The 16956-nt window shown below is 41.4% G+C and overlaps 1 protein-coding gene across 1 annotated transcript in view; it reads right to left on the bottom strand.

The window, feature by feature from the left end:
* The window catches only part of AKAP10 (A kinase (PRKA) anchor protein 10), a gene marked incomplete at its 3' end in the record, with an annotated part of 86428 nt that overhangs the window by 20711 nt on the left and 48761 nt on the right, over positions 1-16956 (bottom strand). The window contains exons 10-12 of the mRNA XM_011971266.1: positions 16709-16882; positions 11395-11504; positions 7075-7157 (exon numbers count right to left, since the gene is read on the bottom strand). Coding sequence (XP_011826656.1) covers positions 7075-7157; positions 11395-11504; positions 16709-16882 — 367 coding nt within the window. The remainder of the gene's footprint in view (positions 1-7074; positions 7158-11394; positions 11505-16708; positions 16883-16956) is intronic.

The following is a 16956-nucleotide window of genomic DNA, read 5'->3' as shown; positions in this document are numbered from 1 at the left end:
CGATCTCCTGACCTCGTGATCCGCCCGTCTCGGCCTCCCAAAGTGCTGGGATTACAGGCTTGAGCCACCGCGCCCGGCCAATTTTTGTATTTTTAATAGAGGTGAGGCTTCACCATGTTGGCCACGCTGGTCTTGAACTCCTGACCTCAGTGATCCTCTCGCCTTGGTCTCGCAAACTGCTGAGATTACAGGCGTGAGCCACTGTGCCCAGCCTTCAATTTCTATATTTGTAGAATGAGGAGATGATATACACAGATACATCATCTAAGAATTGCATGAGCTTGAAAATGCTAAGAAATATCAATTATTTGGGAACTGAAAAGAGAATGGCCTCCGTGAGTATCCTCACAAGTAATCCAGCTAAGAAAACATAGTGTCTATGTCAGTGTGGCAAAGGGCAACCAAGTTTAAAAAATGATTTTTTTCTTACATAAATATAATCCATAATCTTATCACTCAGAAAATCCCAAATGAAATTCTTAAGTATTAATTAATTCAATCAATAAATATTTAAGGAGTACTTACCATGTGCTAGGCATAATTTCGGAATCAGGAAATATAGTGCCAAATAATACAGACAAACTCACTGCTCTTATAGAGGTAATATTCTAGTCATGAAAGAGAAACTACTTTTATTTACTTTTTAGACACAGGGTCTCACTGTGTCACTAGGCTAGAGTGTAGTGGCACGATTAAGGCTCACTGTCGCCTCGACCTCCTGGGCCCAAGTGATTCTCCCACCTCAGCCTCCCAAGTAGCTGGGACTACAGGCATGTGCCACCACTCCCAGCTAATTTTTAAACAATTTTTTATAGACAGGGTCTCACTTTGTTACCCAGGCTGGTCTTGAAGTCCTGGGCTCAACCAATTCTCCAAACTAGCCTCCCAAAGTATTGGGATTATAGGTGTGAGGCACCATGTCCAGCTGATAAATAAACAAGTATATAAATAAATGAACAAGATAATTTCAGACAGTGAATAAGAAAATAGGCCGGGCGTGGTGGCTCACTCCTGTAATCCCAGCACTTTGGGAGGCCGAGAGATGTGCATTGCTTGAGGTAGGAGTTTGAGACCAGCCTTGGCAAATCCCTATCTCTACAAAAAGTAAAATAATAAGCCAAGCGTGGTGGTGTGTGCCTGCTGTTCCAGCTACTCGAGAGGCTGAGGTGAAAGGATCATCTGAGCCCAAGACGTTGGGGCTGCAGTGAGTCGTGACTCCAGCCTGGGCAAGACCCTGTCTCAGAAAAAAAAAAAAAGAAAGAAAAAAAAAAGGAAAAGAAAAAGAAAAGAAAGAAGTGGTAGTGAGTGGTACATACAACGGATTTTAGATCATGTGAGTTGGAAAGGTCCCTCTCTGAAGAGATAATGAGAAGGAGAAACAATCCTTGCATGAAAGCCATGGCAGGGCTTGCCACAGTCATGAAACAGCAACTGCAGAGGCCCTCAAAGGGAAGAAACGTCAGCAAAAGAATAAAAGATAGTCCAATGAGAGCTCAGTCCATGAAAGGAGTGGTTCAAAGTAAGGTGATAGAGGCCAGCAAGGGACATTCACAGGTCACAGCAAAGAGTCTACATTTAATTCCAAATGCAACAGGAAGCCACAGGGGAAGAGATGAGGTGGACGATTAAGCAATAAAGTATGCATAAGGCAAGAAAATTCAAAAAGCAGAGGAAAAGGGTATATTGAAAAGTAAAAGGCACCTCTTCTCATCTCTAATGTAATCACTGTTAAATTTTACGTGTATCCATTCAGGCAATATTTTAATGTACAGACCAATATATAGAAAGCCTTTCAAAAACACCATATACAACACACCCATGTGTTCTAATCTAAAATGTGTAACACGAATCATCAAGACTATAGGTGTAACTTCCAGTTTACAAGAAATGTCAAGGAGAGAGAAATAAGCTAAATAACAACCAGGAAATTTCAGAAGATTAAACATTCTGTAGGTTAACTGATATGCGCTTAACAAGTCAGGGTCATTAAAAAGGAACCAAGCTGGAGTAAAACAGACTGAGACTATGCCCTCTTATTTACATCCTTGGCATTCAGCATAGTGCCTGGCACACAGTAATCACTCAAATGCCTTCTGAGTGAATAATTCAATCCCTAGGCTCCTACACCACCAAAAAACACTTTGACTTAAAGAGACGTTTGGACAATTAAAAGAATTAAAAGAAGGATATATGGGGGTGTTTAACCCAACTGCAGACATTCCTATTCATTAGTTTATGTGGGCATATCTCAATCAAATACATAATACAAGTAACTTCATAGATGGGCTTGCTGGTAGAAATACAATGTTTTTGCCTCTACCCTCAAATACAACCTGAACTGGACTGGTCTTCCACTACCAGCCTAATCCACACCACCATCATCCCTTACTTAGACTACGATTACAGCAAGAATGTTGTTTCTCTGCTTCTATTCTTGAAGCCCTACACTTAATTTTTCAAATAGCTGATACAGCAATCCCTTAAAAACATAAATCCCATCATTTCCCTGCTCCAAATTCCAATGTGTCCCTGACACTTTCCAGTCCTTGCCATGGTCTCTGGTGACCTCCCAACTCATTCACCTTCTACTGCTCATTCCTTTGCTCACTCCATTCCAGCCACACGGGGCTTGCTGTTCCTTGATCATGCTGCGCTCTCTAGCTTCGGGCCTCTGTCCTTGTTCCTTCCATCATGAACACTCTTCCTCCACTTGCTGCCTGGGCTTACGCCCCCAATGCGCTCAGGTCTACTAAAAATGCCACCTCCTCAGTGAGGCCTTTCCCGACAACCAACTTGAAAACAGCATTCCCTACTACTCTCTCCCAGCCCCCTACCCTGCTTTTCATGTAACACATGTACACAGGCTGCATTTGTTTATCTGTTACTGTCTCTACCAATATAATGTAAGTTCCATGAAAGCAGGAACTTTGCTTTCTTCCCCAGGACCCAGAACAGTAGATGCATATAGTAGGCACTCCATTGTTCTACAGAATGAATGAATGAAGGAATAACATAAAGAGACTGAATGAATAGAACGAGCAGATAGAGTGGTTTGGGAAAAAATTTCCTGTTTATCTTCAACTGCTCATAATACACCTTAATTCATATAAAACAAACAGAAACAAACAGAACACCAAACACCTATGCTATACCTAACACATATATGTATGAAGCAGGAACACTTCTTCATGAGCTATCAGAGGTATGAAGCCAGATTTAAAAAAAAAAAAAAAAAACCGGCTGGGCACAGTGGCTCACGCCTGTAATTCCAGTACTTTGGGAGGCCGAGGTGGGCAGATCACGAGGTCAGGAGATTGAGACCATCCTGGCTGACATGGTGAAACCCCGTCTCTACTGAAAGTAACAAAAAAATTAGCTGGGCGTGGTGGCCGATGCCTGTAGTGCCAGCTATTCGGGAGGCTGACGCAGGAGCATGGTGTGAACCCAGGAGGCGGAGCTTGCAGTGAGCCAAGATTGCGCCACAGCACTCCAGCCTGGGCGACAGAGCAAGACTCCGTCTCAGGGGGGAAAAAAAAAACAGCTCAGAGATTTTCTATTAATACCGGGGAGGAGACTCCATTATCCTTATAGACAGAAGCTGCCTAAAGACACTGTAGAGTTCTTCCTGGCCAATGCCTCACAAAGGTCATCTGGCACTTCCTCTGTTCTGAAACCACCGCTGACCTCTTCCTAGTATTCCTTAAAAAAATTTTGTTTTGTTTTTTAGAGACAGGGTCTTGCTCCATTACTTAGGTGGAAGTGTGATGGCACAATCACAATTCACTGCAACCTCACCTTCCTGGGCTCCAACACTTCTCCCGTCTCAGTCTCACAAAGAGCTGGGATTACAGGTATGAACCATCATGCAGCCCCCAATATTCTTCTTTTATCCAATACAAGCTCATGCCTGTAAGCCCAGCACTTTGGGAGGCTAAGGCGGGCAGATCACTTGAGGCCAGGAGTCTGAGGCCAGCAGGGTCAAAATGGCAAAACCCCATCTCTACTAAAAATACAAAAAATTAGCCAGGCGTGGTGGCAGGTGCCTATAATCCCAGCTACATGGGAGGCTGAGGCAGAATAATTGCTAGAACCCGGGGAGCAGAGGTTGCAGTGAGTCGTGATCGCGCCATTGCACTCCAGCCTGGGCAACAGAGCAAGACTCTGTCTCCAAAAAAAAAAAGAAGAAGAAGAAAAAGAAAGGCACATAACTACTAGACTGTCAAATTTTTGAAAGCAGGATCTGAATCTTCTAACCTGCTGTGTGAATACAAGTACACAAAGAGGCACTCAAAATCATTTACTTAAAACATATACACAATTTTTTTCCCTTTCCTTAACTCAGGAAAAGCAAAACTCAGGAAAAGCAAAACATTATTTACTGAATGAACTGTGTAGATTTTCCTTCAGTCTTAAGATTCTTCCCAACAGTGTACCTAAGACTTCTCTGACAAAACAGGAAATAAAAGTAATTATTTGGATAAAGTCAACTAGGTAATAGGCCCTTTTTTGGTTTAAATTACTTCAATAATTGTTGCATTTTTTGCTTACTCTGTCGAATTTATATCTGACCAAAAAGTAGATCATTCATCAAAATGAAGAGATGCAATTAATTACCTAAATAATAGTTGCATTAAGAAAATAAAATGGGCCAGGTGTGGTGACTCACACCTATAATCCCAGCACTTTGGGAGACCAAGGTGGGTGGATCACAAGGTCAGGAGATGGAGATCATCCTGGTCAACATGATGAAACCCCATCTCTGCTAAAAATACAAAAATTAGCTGGGCCTGGTGGTGCATACCTGTAATCCCAGCTACTTGGGAGGCTGAGATTACAGGAGAATCACTTGAACCCAGGAGGTGGAGGTTGCACTGAGCCAAGATCATGCCTCTACACTCCAGCCTGGCAACAGAGCTAGACTCTGTCCCCCATGCCAAAAAAAAAAAAGAAGAAAGAAAATAAGATGGCTGGGCGCAGTGGCTCACACCTGTAACCTCAGCACTTTGGGAGGCTGAGGTGGGCACAGATAACGAGGTTAGGAGTTCGAGACCAGCCTGGCCAACATAATGAATCCCTGTCTCCACTAAAAATACAAAAATTAGCCAGGTGTGGTGGCGCGCGCCTGTAATCCAAGCTACTTGGAAGGCCGAGGCAGCACAATTGCTTGAACCCAGGAGGCAGAGGTTACAGTGAGCTGGGATCATGCCACTGCACTCCAACGCTGGTCAACAGAGCAAGACTCCATCTCAGGAAAAAAAAAAAAAGAAAATAAGATAAATGGCCAGACATGGTGGATCACGCCTATAATCCCAGCACTTTGGGAGGTCCAGGCAGGCGGATCACCTGAGGTCAGGAGTTTGAGACCAGACCAGCCTGGTCAACGTAGTGAAACCCTGTCTCTACTAAAAATGCAAAAATTAGCCATGGCGCCTATAATCCCAGCTACTCGGGAGCCTAAAACAGAATTGCTTAAACCCGGAGGCGGTTGCATAGGCACATGCCACCAAGTCTGGCTAATTTCTGTGTTTTCAGTACAGACGGGGTTTCACTGTGTTGGCCAGGATGGTCACGATCTCTTGACCTCGTGATCCACCTGCCTTGGCTTCTCAAAGTGCTGGGATTACAGGCGTGAGCCACAGCGTCCAGCCAACAGCTCTTAATCTTAAACGTACTTATCAAAATTGAGTATTTTCTTCTTACAAAAATTAAAGACAATACTGTCAATTCAACCAAACTGAAAACTTCTAGATATCATCTTTCACGGATCCACATTTGTTTCTGAAATCTTCCTGTGTAAACCAGGAAGAAACTGAAATCAGTCACAAAGAATGCACTTGACAAAAAAGATTTCTGTGTCTAACCCTTGGATTTGACTAAGCTACTCTTGTGATGAAACGAACAATTTGAATTTTGACCTATTAATATTTTCCACATATATTTCTTATTTATTTATTTATTATACTTTAAGTTCCAAGGTACATGTGCACAACGTGCAGCTTTGTTACATATGTATACACGTGCCATGTTGGTTGGTGTGCTGCACCCATTAACTCATCATTTACATTAGGTATATCTCCTAATGCTATCCCTCCCCTCTCCCCCAACCCCACAACAGTCCCCGGTGTGTGATGTTCCCCATCCTGTGTCCAAGTGTTCTCATTGTTCAATTCCCACCTATGAGTGAGAATATGTGGTGTTTGGTTTTCTGTCCTTGTGATAGTTTGCTCAGAATGATGGTTTCCAGCTTCATCCATGTCCTTACAAAGGACATGAACTCATCCTTCTTTATGGCTGCATAGTATTCTATGGTGTATATGTACCACATTTTCTTAATCCAGTCTATTTTCTATGTATATTTCATTACTTTCATCAATCTTGAGGAAATTTAATAAAAATAATTTAATAAGGCCAGGCACAGTGGCTCACACCTGTAATTCCAGCACTTTGGGACGCCAAGGCGGGTGGATTGCTTGAGGTCAGGAGTACGAGACCAACCTAGCCAACGTAGTGAAACCCCATCACTGCTAAAAATACAAAAAGCAGCCAGGTGTGGTGATGTGCACCTGTAGTCCCAGCTACTCAGGAGGCTGAGGCAGGAAAATCGCTAGAACCTAGGAAGCAGAGGTTGCAGTGAGGTGAGATCAGACCACTGCACTCCAATCTAGGTGACAGAGCAAGAACTGTCTCAAAAAATTATTAAAAAAAAAAAAAAAAAGGAAAAAAAGAAAAGAAAAAATATAACAATTTAATAAAATAAAGGGTCTCAAACATTAAGTCCAACTTAGGTTGGGTATTTTGCCATAAAATAAAAAAACAGACAATGCTTTTTCATATTCATGTGCCTTCTGGAGTGGCAAAGCAAGTTCACTAACTTTTGACTCAGAGGAAATTGCATAAAGATGTGACTACATGAAGCCCTTGTACTTACCTGTGACCATAAACACAAGGTGAAAGATACAGTGGTTATTTTACAAAATAAACAGTTTAAACCTTCAGTGGTCTTTGAGTTACAGTCAAATGACTTACAGTCAATGTGAGTAAAGGCTTAATATGAAGTATAAAAACATCACAAACCTTTTGATTTCTTTACATCAGGTTCAGGCTCAGATTCTCGGATGAATTGCCCCAAGTCACTGACTCTTCCAAATGTCATCTTCCTAAACAAGGATGAACAGAAGACTATAACCGCTAACAATCAGTTTTAAATTTAGGAGAATTCATCTAAATCTAGAAAGCCAGAAACACAATTTACAGCCATCCTATGTAACTTAAAGTAGGGCTTATTTGAAATAAAACGTTGCTGCACAGAAAGCAAGATAACCTTTGAGTGCAATTCCATTAGAAATCCTCAAACGGTTTACAAAACATGGTGAGTCAACAGGCAATTCACAATTCTAAAACTCACAAAGAAGAAAAAAGGCACAAGAATAGCCAAGACAATTTTGTCAAAGAAGCAGCCAAAAGGTAGGCCTTGCTCTAATAGTGACTGAAATATATTATAAAGCCATAGTTGTGTGTATATATGTTTGTTTATACTAAAACTATAGTACTATAAAACAAAGGTAAAAAGCAAAAAGCAGCCGGGCGTGGTGGCTCATGCCTATAATCCCAGTACTTTGGGAGGCCAGGGCAGGCGGATCACTTGAGGCCAGCAGTTTGAGACCTAGCCAACATGGTGAAATGCTGTCTCTACTAAAAATATAAAAATTAGCCGGGAGTGGTGGTGGGTGCCTGTAATCCCAGCTACTCAGGAGGCTAAGGTAGGAGAATCGCTTGAACCAGGGAGGTAGAGGTTGCAGTTGCAGTGAGCTGAGAGCTGAGATCACACCATTGCACTCCAGCCTGGGCAACAGAGTAAGACTCTGTCTCCAAAAAAAAAAAAACAAAAGCAAAAAATACAGTAAGGTTCTTATTTTTAAGATATTACCAACCAATGATTAGTATTGAGAAACATGTACAGAATTTTTTTTTTGAATAATGAAGTGTCATGCTGAAGAAATATACAGAATTTTAACAAGTCACTAATAAAATCACGCAACAGAAATAATGTGAAAAGGAGATGAATAGTCAATTCATAAAGGAAAAAACCTGAACAATCAAGAGATATACCAAAAGAAACCCAATCTTAACCTAAGACTGGAAAAACAATTAAGTCTGAAGTTTTGTTTTTTTTTTTTTTTCCTGAGACGGAATCTCACTCTGTTGCTAGGCTGGAGTGCAGTGGTGCGATCTCAGTTCACTGCAACCTCTGCCTCCCGGGTTCAAGTGATTCTCCTGCCTCAGCCTCCCGAGTAGCTAGGACTACGGGCATGCACCACCATGCTCAGCTAATTTTTGTATTTTTAGTAGAGACAGGGTTTCACCATGTTGGCCAGGGTGGTCTTGATCCCTTGATCCGCCCGCCTCGGCCTCCCAAAGTGCTGGGATTACAGGCGTGAGCCACTGTGTCCAGCCAAAAGTCTCAAGTATTCTCATTAATGACTGGTGAGAACATAAAATGATGTAGATACTTTAAAAAGTAAATTGTAAGAGCTATCAAATTTTAAAATCTGGGCCAGGCGTGGTGGTTCATGCCTGTAACCCCAGTGCTTTGGAAGGCCAAGATGGAAGGACTGCTTGAGCCTAGAAGTTTGAGACCAGCCTGGGCAACATAGTGAGACTTCATTTCATTTTTTTTCAAAAATTAAAAAAAAAAAATTTTTTTTAATCTGCTTCCTGGTACAAAGAAGCATACAAAAGGAGATCCTTTGTGATACTGGGTATAAGAGGGAAAAACTGCAAATGACTTAAATACTCATTGATACTAAAATGGCAAAACAGTAACACATACACTATGAGATACTCTGCTACAGTTATGAATTATAATAAATATTATATACGGAATACTACAGTATAGTTAAAATGAGGTAAGTCTGTATAGACGAACGTAGGAATGCCCAAAACTCACTGTGAATGGAAGTACAACGTACAGAATGGAGCGTAATATCAATTATATAAAAACAAGCAAACAAAAATGCATACCATAAGAATGATTACTGTGAGTAGGAACGGAAGAAAATAAGCAATGGTACATGAACAAAGGGGACACTAAACTTAACTATAAATTTAATTTTTTATAAGAATAATGCTAGGTGCGGTGGCTCATGCCTGTAATCCCAGCACTTTGGGAGGCTGAGGAAGGTGGATCACTTGAGGTCAAGAATAATGCATTTGTCAAGTTGGTTAAAAGAAAAATTCTGTGAACATCAATATATCAGTTTATTTCAGGCAAAGTAGATCTTATTTTAAAGATACCCTCCTAATAAGTTATTTCATATATGGGTGCTGATATACCAATTGATACAATTTACTTGCCTTGAGAAAAATTTCAGGAAGATGCTAAAATCACAAAACTAAAACAAATATTAAAAACCATCTTTATTTATTTATTTTTAGTAAAGACAGGGTTTCACCATGTTGGCCAGGCTGGTTTTGAACTCCTGACCTCAAGTGATCTGCCTGCCTCAGCCTCCCAAAGTGCTGGGATTACAAGTGTGAGCCACTGTGCCTGGCGAAGGTAATCTTTAGAGATAAAGAAAAATGATCACTTCTCTTTTCTGCTTCCTTTTATACATTTAAAAAATACATGCTGGGCGTGATGGCTCACGCCTGTAATAGCAGCACTTTGGGAGGCCAAGGCAGGTGAATCATGAGGTCAGGAGATCGAGACCATCCTGGCTAGAACGGTGAAACCCTGTCTCTACTGAAAATACAAGAAATTAGCCGGGCGTGGTGGCACACGCATGTAGTCCCAGCTACTTGGGAGGCTGAGGCAGGAGAAACGCTTGAACCTGGGGTGACAGAGGTTGCAGAGAGTGAGACTGCACCACTGCATTCCAGCCTGGGTGACAGAGCGAGACTCTGTCTCAAAAAAACAAAGCAAAAACATATATATTTACATTACACACATACACAATTACAGAAGTGAAACATCACACAATGGATAGACTTTATGTAAGGTCTTAAATAAATGAAACATTCCTTAAGAATAACATCATCTTTGGGAATGAACTCCTTTAGGTTTACTGTCCATTATTTTTTATTTTATTATTATTATTTTTGAGACAGAGTCTTGCTCTCTCGCCCAGGCTGGAGTGCAGTGGCGTGATCTCCCGCGTTCTAGCAATTCTCCTGCCTCAGCCTCCTGAGTAGCTGGGACTATTGGCACACGCCGCCACGCCCGGCTTTTTGTATTTTAGTAGACATGGGGTTTCACCATGTTGCCTAGGCTGGTCTCTAACTCCAGAGCTCAGGTAATCCACCCGCCTCAGCCTCCCAAAGTGGTGGGATTACAGGCGTGAGCCACTGCGCCCGGCCTTGTCCATTATTTTCTAAAAGAAGAACTAAAGATCACTATACAAAGCAACACAGCTGAAGAAGCTGGCTTTCCAAATACAGTGTGGTCAAACAAATCTTTTATTTCCTTCAAGTACTTTCCAGGCTCCTCAGTCTCCCAATACCATTGTTACTTTCTTTTCTTTTTTTTTTTTTTTGAGACAGAGTCTCGCTCTGTCACCCAGGCTGCAGTGCAGTGGCGCAATCTCTGCTCACTGCAAGCTCTGCCTCCCGGGTTCATGCCATTCTCCTGCCTCAGTCTCCCAGGTAGCTGGGACTACAGGTGCCTGCCACCACGCCCAGCTTTTTGTCTTTTTAGTAGAGACGGGGTTTCACCATGTTAGCCAGGATGGTCTCGATCTCCTGACCTCGTGATCTGCCTGCCTCAGCCTCCCAAAGTGCTGGGATTACAGGCATGACCCACTGCGCCTGGCCTACCACTGTTACTTTCTACTGAAAGCAATTAAGTATCTTGAAATCACTTTTTCATGGTACTGCTGGGAACTAGGGAATGGGTCAGGGTAGGGCAATCAAGTCTTTACACACCTTTACATGTTAATCAAGCCACCTTTAGGGAAGAGAAAGTGATTTTCTGACTGGATCTGTGGTAAATTTTAGTAAGTGGCATGTCCTAGAAATCACTATCTTTTGATCACAAGCTAAAATGAACAACCGAGTTAATTCTTAAATTCAAAGAAATAATTTTTCCAAGTATGAGTTATGCAGCCCAGAGTAAATGATGTTGGCATCTTTTCACTTTATTATTCTTATTTTACAGATGAAAAAACCGAGATACCAAGAGGTTAGCAGCTTGCCAATAAACGGCAGCAGAGCCAAGATTAAAACCCAGGAAGTCACTCCAGAGCCTTTACACTTAACCACCACATTATACTGCACACTCTAAGTGAAAGCTCTGGGCATATAATAATAGATTAGAAAAAAATGTAAAATTTAATTTAAAAATTTTAAAAGATGCAGTTATTTACACTTGTAAAAATTCTACACATGAGCTAAGCTTACCCGGCATATGTCCGTTGATACAAAGATTCCGGATCCAGACTTGCCGCATCCACAATTATCGCTTCATCAAAATTTTTCAGTATTTTAATACTGGCTTTTTTCACACTGGACTACAATAGAAATTGTAAAATTAGAAGTATATGAAACAATCAGTCCTGGGCTTGGAATGTGACAGATTTGTACAAAATTTTCTTCAGTGTTTGAAATAGAAGTAACTTTCACTCAACCTCATCACTATTAAGATGCTTAACAACAATGACTCTGAAATGTAACCTCATACTATAGCTAAAAGAGGAAAGCACAATATTAAAATGTACAGGTCAGGCACAGTGACTGAAGCCTGTAATCCCTAGGTTGAAGTGTGATGGCGCGATCACAGCTCACTGCAGCCTCAATCTCCTGGGCTCCAGCACTCCTCCCGTCTGTCTCACAAAGTGCTGGGATTACAGGTATCAGCTACCATGCAGCCCTCAATATTCATCTTTTACCCAATACAAGGATCCCAGCACTTTTGGAGGCTAAGGTGGGCCAATCACTTCAGGCCAAGAGTTCGAGGCCAGCATGGTCAACATGGTGAAACCCTGTTTCTACTAAAAATACAAAAATTAGTCGGGCATGGTGGTGCATGCCTGTAATCCTAGCTACTCTGGAGGCTGAGACATGAGAATCACTTGAGCCCAGGAGGTGGAGGTCATAGTGAGCCCAGATTGCACCACTGCTCTCCGGCCTGGGCAACAGAGGAAGACTTTGTCTTAAAAACTAAAAAATAAAATAAAATAAAATGTGTAATATATGAATTTATAAAACATTCTTAATGACCTAAGTTCCAACAAATGTGCTGTACTCACAGCATTATTCCTCAGCGTGAAAAGCTCTCATCCATACAGAAATATGTATCCTGGGTAGTAAAACCCCATGTTTACAGGGTAAATAGGAATGTTTATTTACAGGGTAAATTTACAGGGTAAATTTGGTGTTTGATTCTTGGTGAGGCCATATGACAAAAAGAAGCTAAGGAAACCCTTTCTAAAATGACTAGCTAGCTGAGTACAGCATGTTACCCTCCAGCATTCTACCTCCTACTCCCCACCTCCACAAGAAAAGTCAGAATTGGTATTTTTGTGAAATACAGAGCCATAGGTTGACCTAGAAATTCCGCTTCTAAAAATTCAGTTACAGACAGACTCATATTGATGGAAAATGACTTATATACAAGATTATTCATTGCAGCATTCTTTAAAATAAAAGACATAAACAAGCTTAATGTCCCTGACTAAGTAATAGGTTAAGTAAATAAAATAATTGAACAGACACTTACAGAACTCTCTATAGTGGGGGTGGGAGGGTAGGGAAAGGGGCTCTCATTATGTGTTGAGAAGGAACAATCTCCAAGATACACAGTTAAATAAAAAAGAAAGAGGGACCAGAATAAAGAAGAGGGAATACTTCCCAACTAATTCTATGACGACTGTCACTCAGATACCAAAATCTCACTCTTACTTTCTGATTTCAAAACTTATTACACAGCATTAGTAATCAAGAGAGTATGGTACTGGCATAAAGACAGACATACAGATGGATGGATGTCTTATCTTTGGAATGGAAGAGAATTAAGAACCCACAAATACACCCTCACATTTATGGTCAATTGATTTGTGATGGAGTATAAATGTTATCTTAAGCGTTCAGATACAAAATCTTCAACAAAATACCAGTAAATAGAATCCAGCAGCGTATTGAAAAGATTACACACCATGACCAAGTGAGATTGATCTCAGGCATGCATGGTTGGTTTAACACTGAAAATCAATTAATATTTCACATCAATAGAATACAACCCAAAACCCATATGATCATTTGTACTGATACAGGAAGAACATGACAATATTCAACACCGTTTCATGATTAAAAAAAAAAAAAAAAGCATTAAAAAATTAGGAATGATAGGGAAATTCCTCAACCTGAAAAAAGGCATTTATTGAAAACCCAGACCTAATATCATATTAAATGATGAAACTGAAAGCATTCCCTGTCGGATAGGAAACAAGACAAAGATTTTTGCTTTTGCCACTTTTACTCATCATTGTTCTGTAAGTTCTAGCCAGAAATAAACTATCTGTATCCATAAATGACATGATCTTATATAATGAAAATCCTAAAGAATCCACAAGAAAACTATTAGAGCTAACAATCAGATTTAGCAAAGTTGAAGTTGCACTTGCATCAACATGTAAAAATCACTTGTATTTCTTTCTTTTTTTTGAGACGGAGTCTCGCTCTGTCACCAAGGCTGGAGTGCAGTGGCACGATCTTGACCCACTGCAAGCTCCACCTCCGGGATTCACACCATTCTCCTGCCTCAGCCTCCTGAGTAGCTGGGACTACAGGTGCCTGCCACCACGCCTGGCTAATTTTTTTTATTTTTAGTAGAGACGGGGTTTCACTGTGTTAGCCAGGATGGTCTGGAACTCCTGACCTCGTGATCCACCCATCTCAGCCTCCCAAAGTGAGCCACCGTGCCCAGCCAAAATCACTTGTATTTCTATGCTCTCTCATCAAACAATCTGAAAATGAAATTAAGAAAACAATTCTATTTATAATGGAATCGAAAAGAATTTAAACATAGGAATAAATGACCCAAGGGGGTGAAAGGCTTCTACTCTGAAAACTACAAAATTCTGCTGAAATTAAAGAACACATAAATACATGAAGATACATCTATGTTCACAAATTAGAAGACAATATTGCTAAGATGGCAATATTTCGGCTGGGTGCAGTGGCTCACGCCTGTAATCCCAGCACTTTGGGAGGCCATGGCAGGTGGATCACCTGAATTCAGGAGTTCAAGACCAGCTGGGTGAACATGGTGAAACGCTGTCTTTACCAAAAATACAAAAAAATTAGCCAGGCATGGTGGTGGGTGCCTGCAATCCCAGCTACTCGGGAGGCTGAGGCAGGAAGACACTATTAATAGTGAAAAGACAGGTTGCATGTGGCTGACATCTGTAATCCCAGCACTCTGGGAGGCAGAGGTGGGAGAATCACTTTGAGCCTAGAGTTTGAGACCAGCCTGGGCAACCCAGTAAGATCTGTCTCTACAAACAGAAAAAAATAGCTGGCTGGGAGAGTGCGTATCTATGGCCTTAGCTATTCAGGAGGCTGAAGTGAGAGGATCACTTCGGCCCAGGAGGTCGAGGTGGCAGTGAGCTGTGATTGTGCCACTGTATTCCAGCCTGGGCAACAGAATGAGACCTTATCTCAAAAAACAAACAACAAAAACAAAACAAAACAAAAAAAACCCTTTTTTAAAAGGTAGAGGAAAGACAACTCACAGAATGAAGAAAACACCTGGAAATAATATAATTTGATAAGGAACATTTATCTGTAATATATAAAGGACTCCTAAAACTCAATATAAAAAGGCAATCTAATTTAAAAATGGGCAAAGGGCCTGAGCAAGGTGGCTCACGCCTGTAATCCCCACACTTTGGGAGGCCAAGGCAGGAGGATCACTTGAACCCAGGAGTTTGACACCAGCCTGAGCAATATAATGAGAAAATTGGGCATGGTAGCTCATGCCTGTAATCCCAGCACTTTGGGAAGCCAATGCAGCTGGATCACCTGAGGTCAGGAGTTCGAGACCAGCCTGGCCAACATGGTGAAACCCTGTCTCTAAAAAAAATACAAAAGTTAGCTGGGTGTGGTGGTGGGCGCCTGTAATCCCAGCTACTGGGGAGGCTGAGGCAGGAGAATCGCTTGAACCCAGGAGGCAGAGATTGCAGTGGGCCGAGATTGAGCCATTGCACTCCAGCCTGGGCAACAAGAGCAAGACTCTGTCCTCCCCAAAAAAAAAAAAGAAAAAAGAAAATTTAGGCCAGGCCCAATGGCTCACGCCTGTAATCCCAGCACTCTGGGAGGCCTAGGCAGGCAGATCACCTGAGGTCAGGAGTTCGTGACCAGCCTGGCTAACACATTGAAACCCCGTCTCTAGTAAAAATAGAAAAATCTGCCAGGCGTGCTGGCAAATGCCTGAAATGTTAGCGTAGATTAGCGTTACCTGTTCTTGTCATTTTATAAATAAAACCATACCGTGTATTCTTTTTTTGTACAGCTTTATTGTGCTAATTCACATTCACATCATACAATTCAGTGGTTTTTATATGGTCATGTATACATTTTTTTTGTTTTTTGAGATGGAGTCTCTTCTGTTGCCAGGCTGGAGTGCAGTGGCATGATCTCGGCTCACTGCAAACTCCGACCCCCTGGTTCAAGCCATTCTCCTGCCTCAGTCTCCCAAGTAGCTGAGATTACAGGAGTGCGACCACTATACCCAGCTAATTTTTGTATTTTTAGTAGAGATGGGGTTTCACCACGTTGGCCAGGATGGTCTTGATCTCCTGACCTCCTGATCTGCCCACCTCAGTCTCCCAAAGTGCTGGGATTACAGGTGTGAGCCACCGCGCCTGGCCAAAAAAAATTTGCAAATTAGCCAGGCGTGGTGGTGCATGCCTCTAGTCCCAGCTCCTCAGGAGATTGTGGTGGGTGGATTATTTGAGCCCAGAATTTCCAGGCTGCAGTGAGGAGACCCTGTCTCAAAAAAAAAAAAAAGAAAAAGAAAAAGAAAAAAAAGGAGACCTAAGAATTCACTCAATTATTTTATTAAAAGTATCCTAAAAAAACAAAAAATAAAAAAAATAAAAAGTATCCTAAATACTTACATACAGAGCTCTTCAGAGGCTATGAATATATTCCATATTACTTGATTTATTAAGAGAAATAGCCACAGATTCAAACAGAATAATGGCCTAAATGAAACAGCATGATACTTTACAATACAGTATATTGTAAGTCACCACAAATGCTTTAATTAGAAGATAGTAAGCAAGCTAATTTTATTTCTCTCTCTCATTTTTTTTTTTTTAAACAGTCTCACTCTCTCACCCAGACTGGAGTGCAGTGGCGCGATTTCGCCTAATTGCAACCTCTGACTCCTGGGTTCAAGGGATTCTCCTGCCTCAGCCTCCCAAGTAGCTGGGATTACAGGTGCCTGCCACCATGCCCGGCTAATTTTTGTATTTTTAGTAGAGATGGGTTTCACCATGTCGGCCAGGCTGGTCTTGAATTCCTGACCTCATGTGATCTGCCCACTGCAGCCTTCCATAGTGCTGGGATTACAGGCACAAACCACCGCACCCGGCTTTTATTTATCTTTTGTTTCTGCAACTTAAAATTTACAAACAGGATCTGTTACTGGGATGTGAAGGAAAGGATGTGTATGCTTTTCTCCCTAATGGTAGATGCAATCAGTCAATACCTGAGACGCAGAGCTGTCAGAACTCCCTGGGTGAGACTCATCAGGAGGGCCAACAGAGCCAGGAGCAGTCATCGAAACGTTCCCACCCAGAAATTCATCTCCTCGAACCGAATGGATGAGATCATTCAAATATTTATAATAAAGATTGCTGGACAAAAAGCCAGGCAAAAAGACCTGATAGAGAGGAAAAGCATTATTTCAAAGTTGAAATCAAATCCAACTAAAACTATTTTAAATAAATAAACTTT

Source organism: Mandrillus leucophaeus, unplaced genomic scaffold, assembly GCF_000951045.1.
Source record: "Mandrillus leucophaeus isolate KB7577 unplaced genomic scaffold, Mleu.le_1.0 Scaffold995, whole genome shotgun sequence".
NCBI lineage: Eukaryota > Metazoa > Chordata > Mammalia > Primates > Cercopithecidae > Mandrillus > Mandrillus leucophaeus.
The sequence above is the reverse complement of the archived record's forward strand: the minus strand, read 5'-3'. Positions and strand labels throughout refer to the sequence as shown.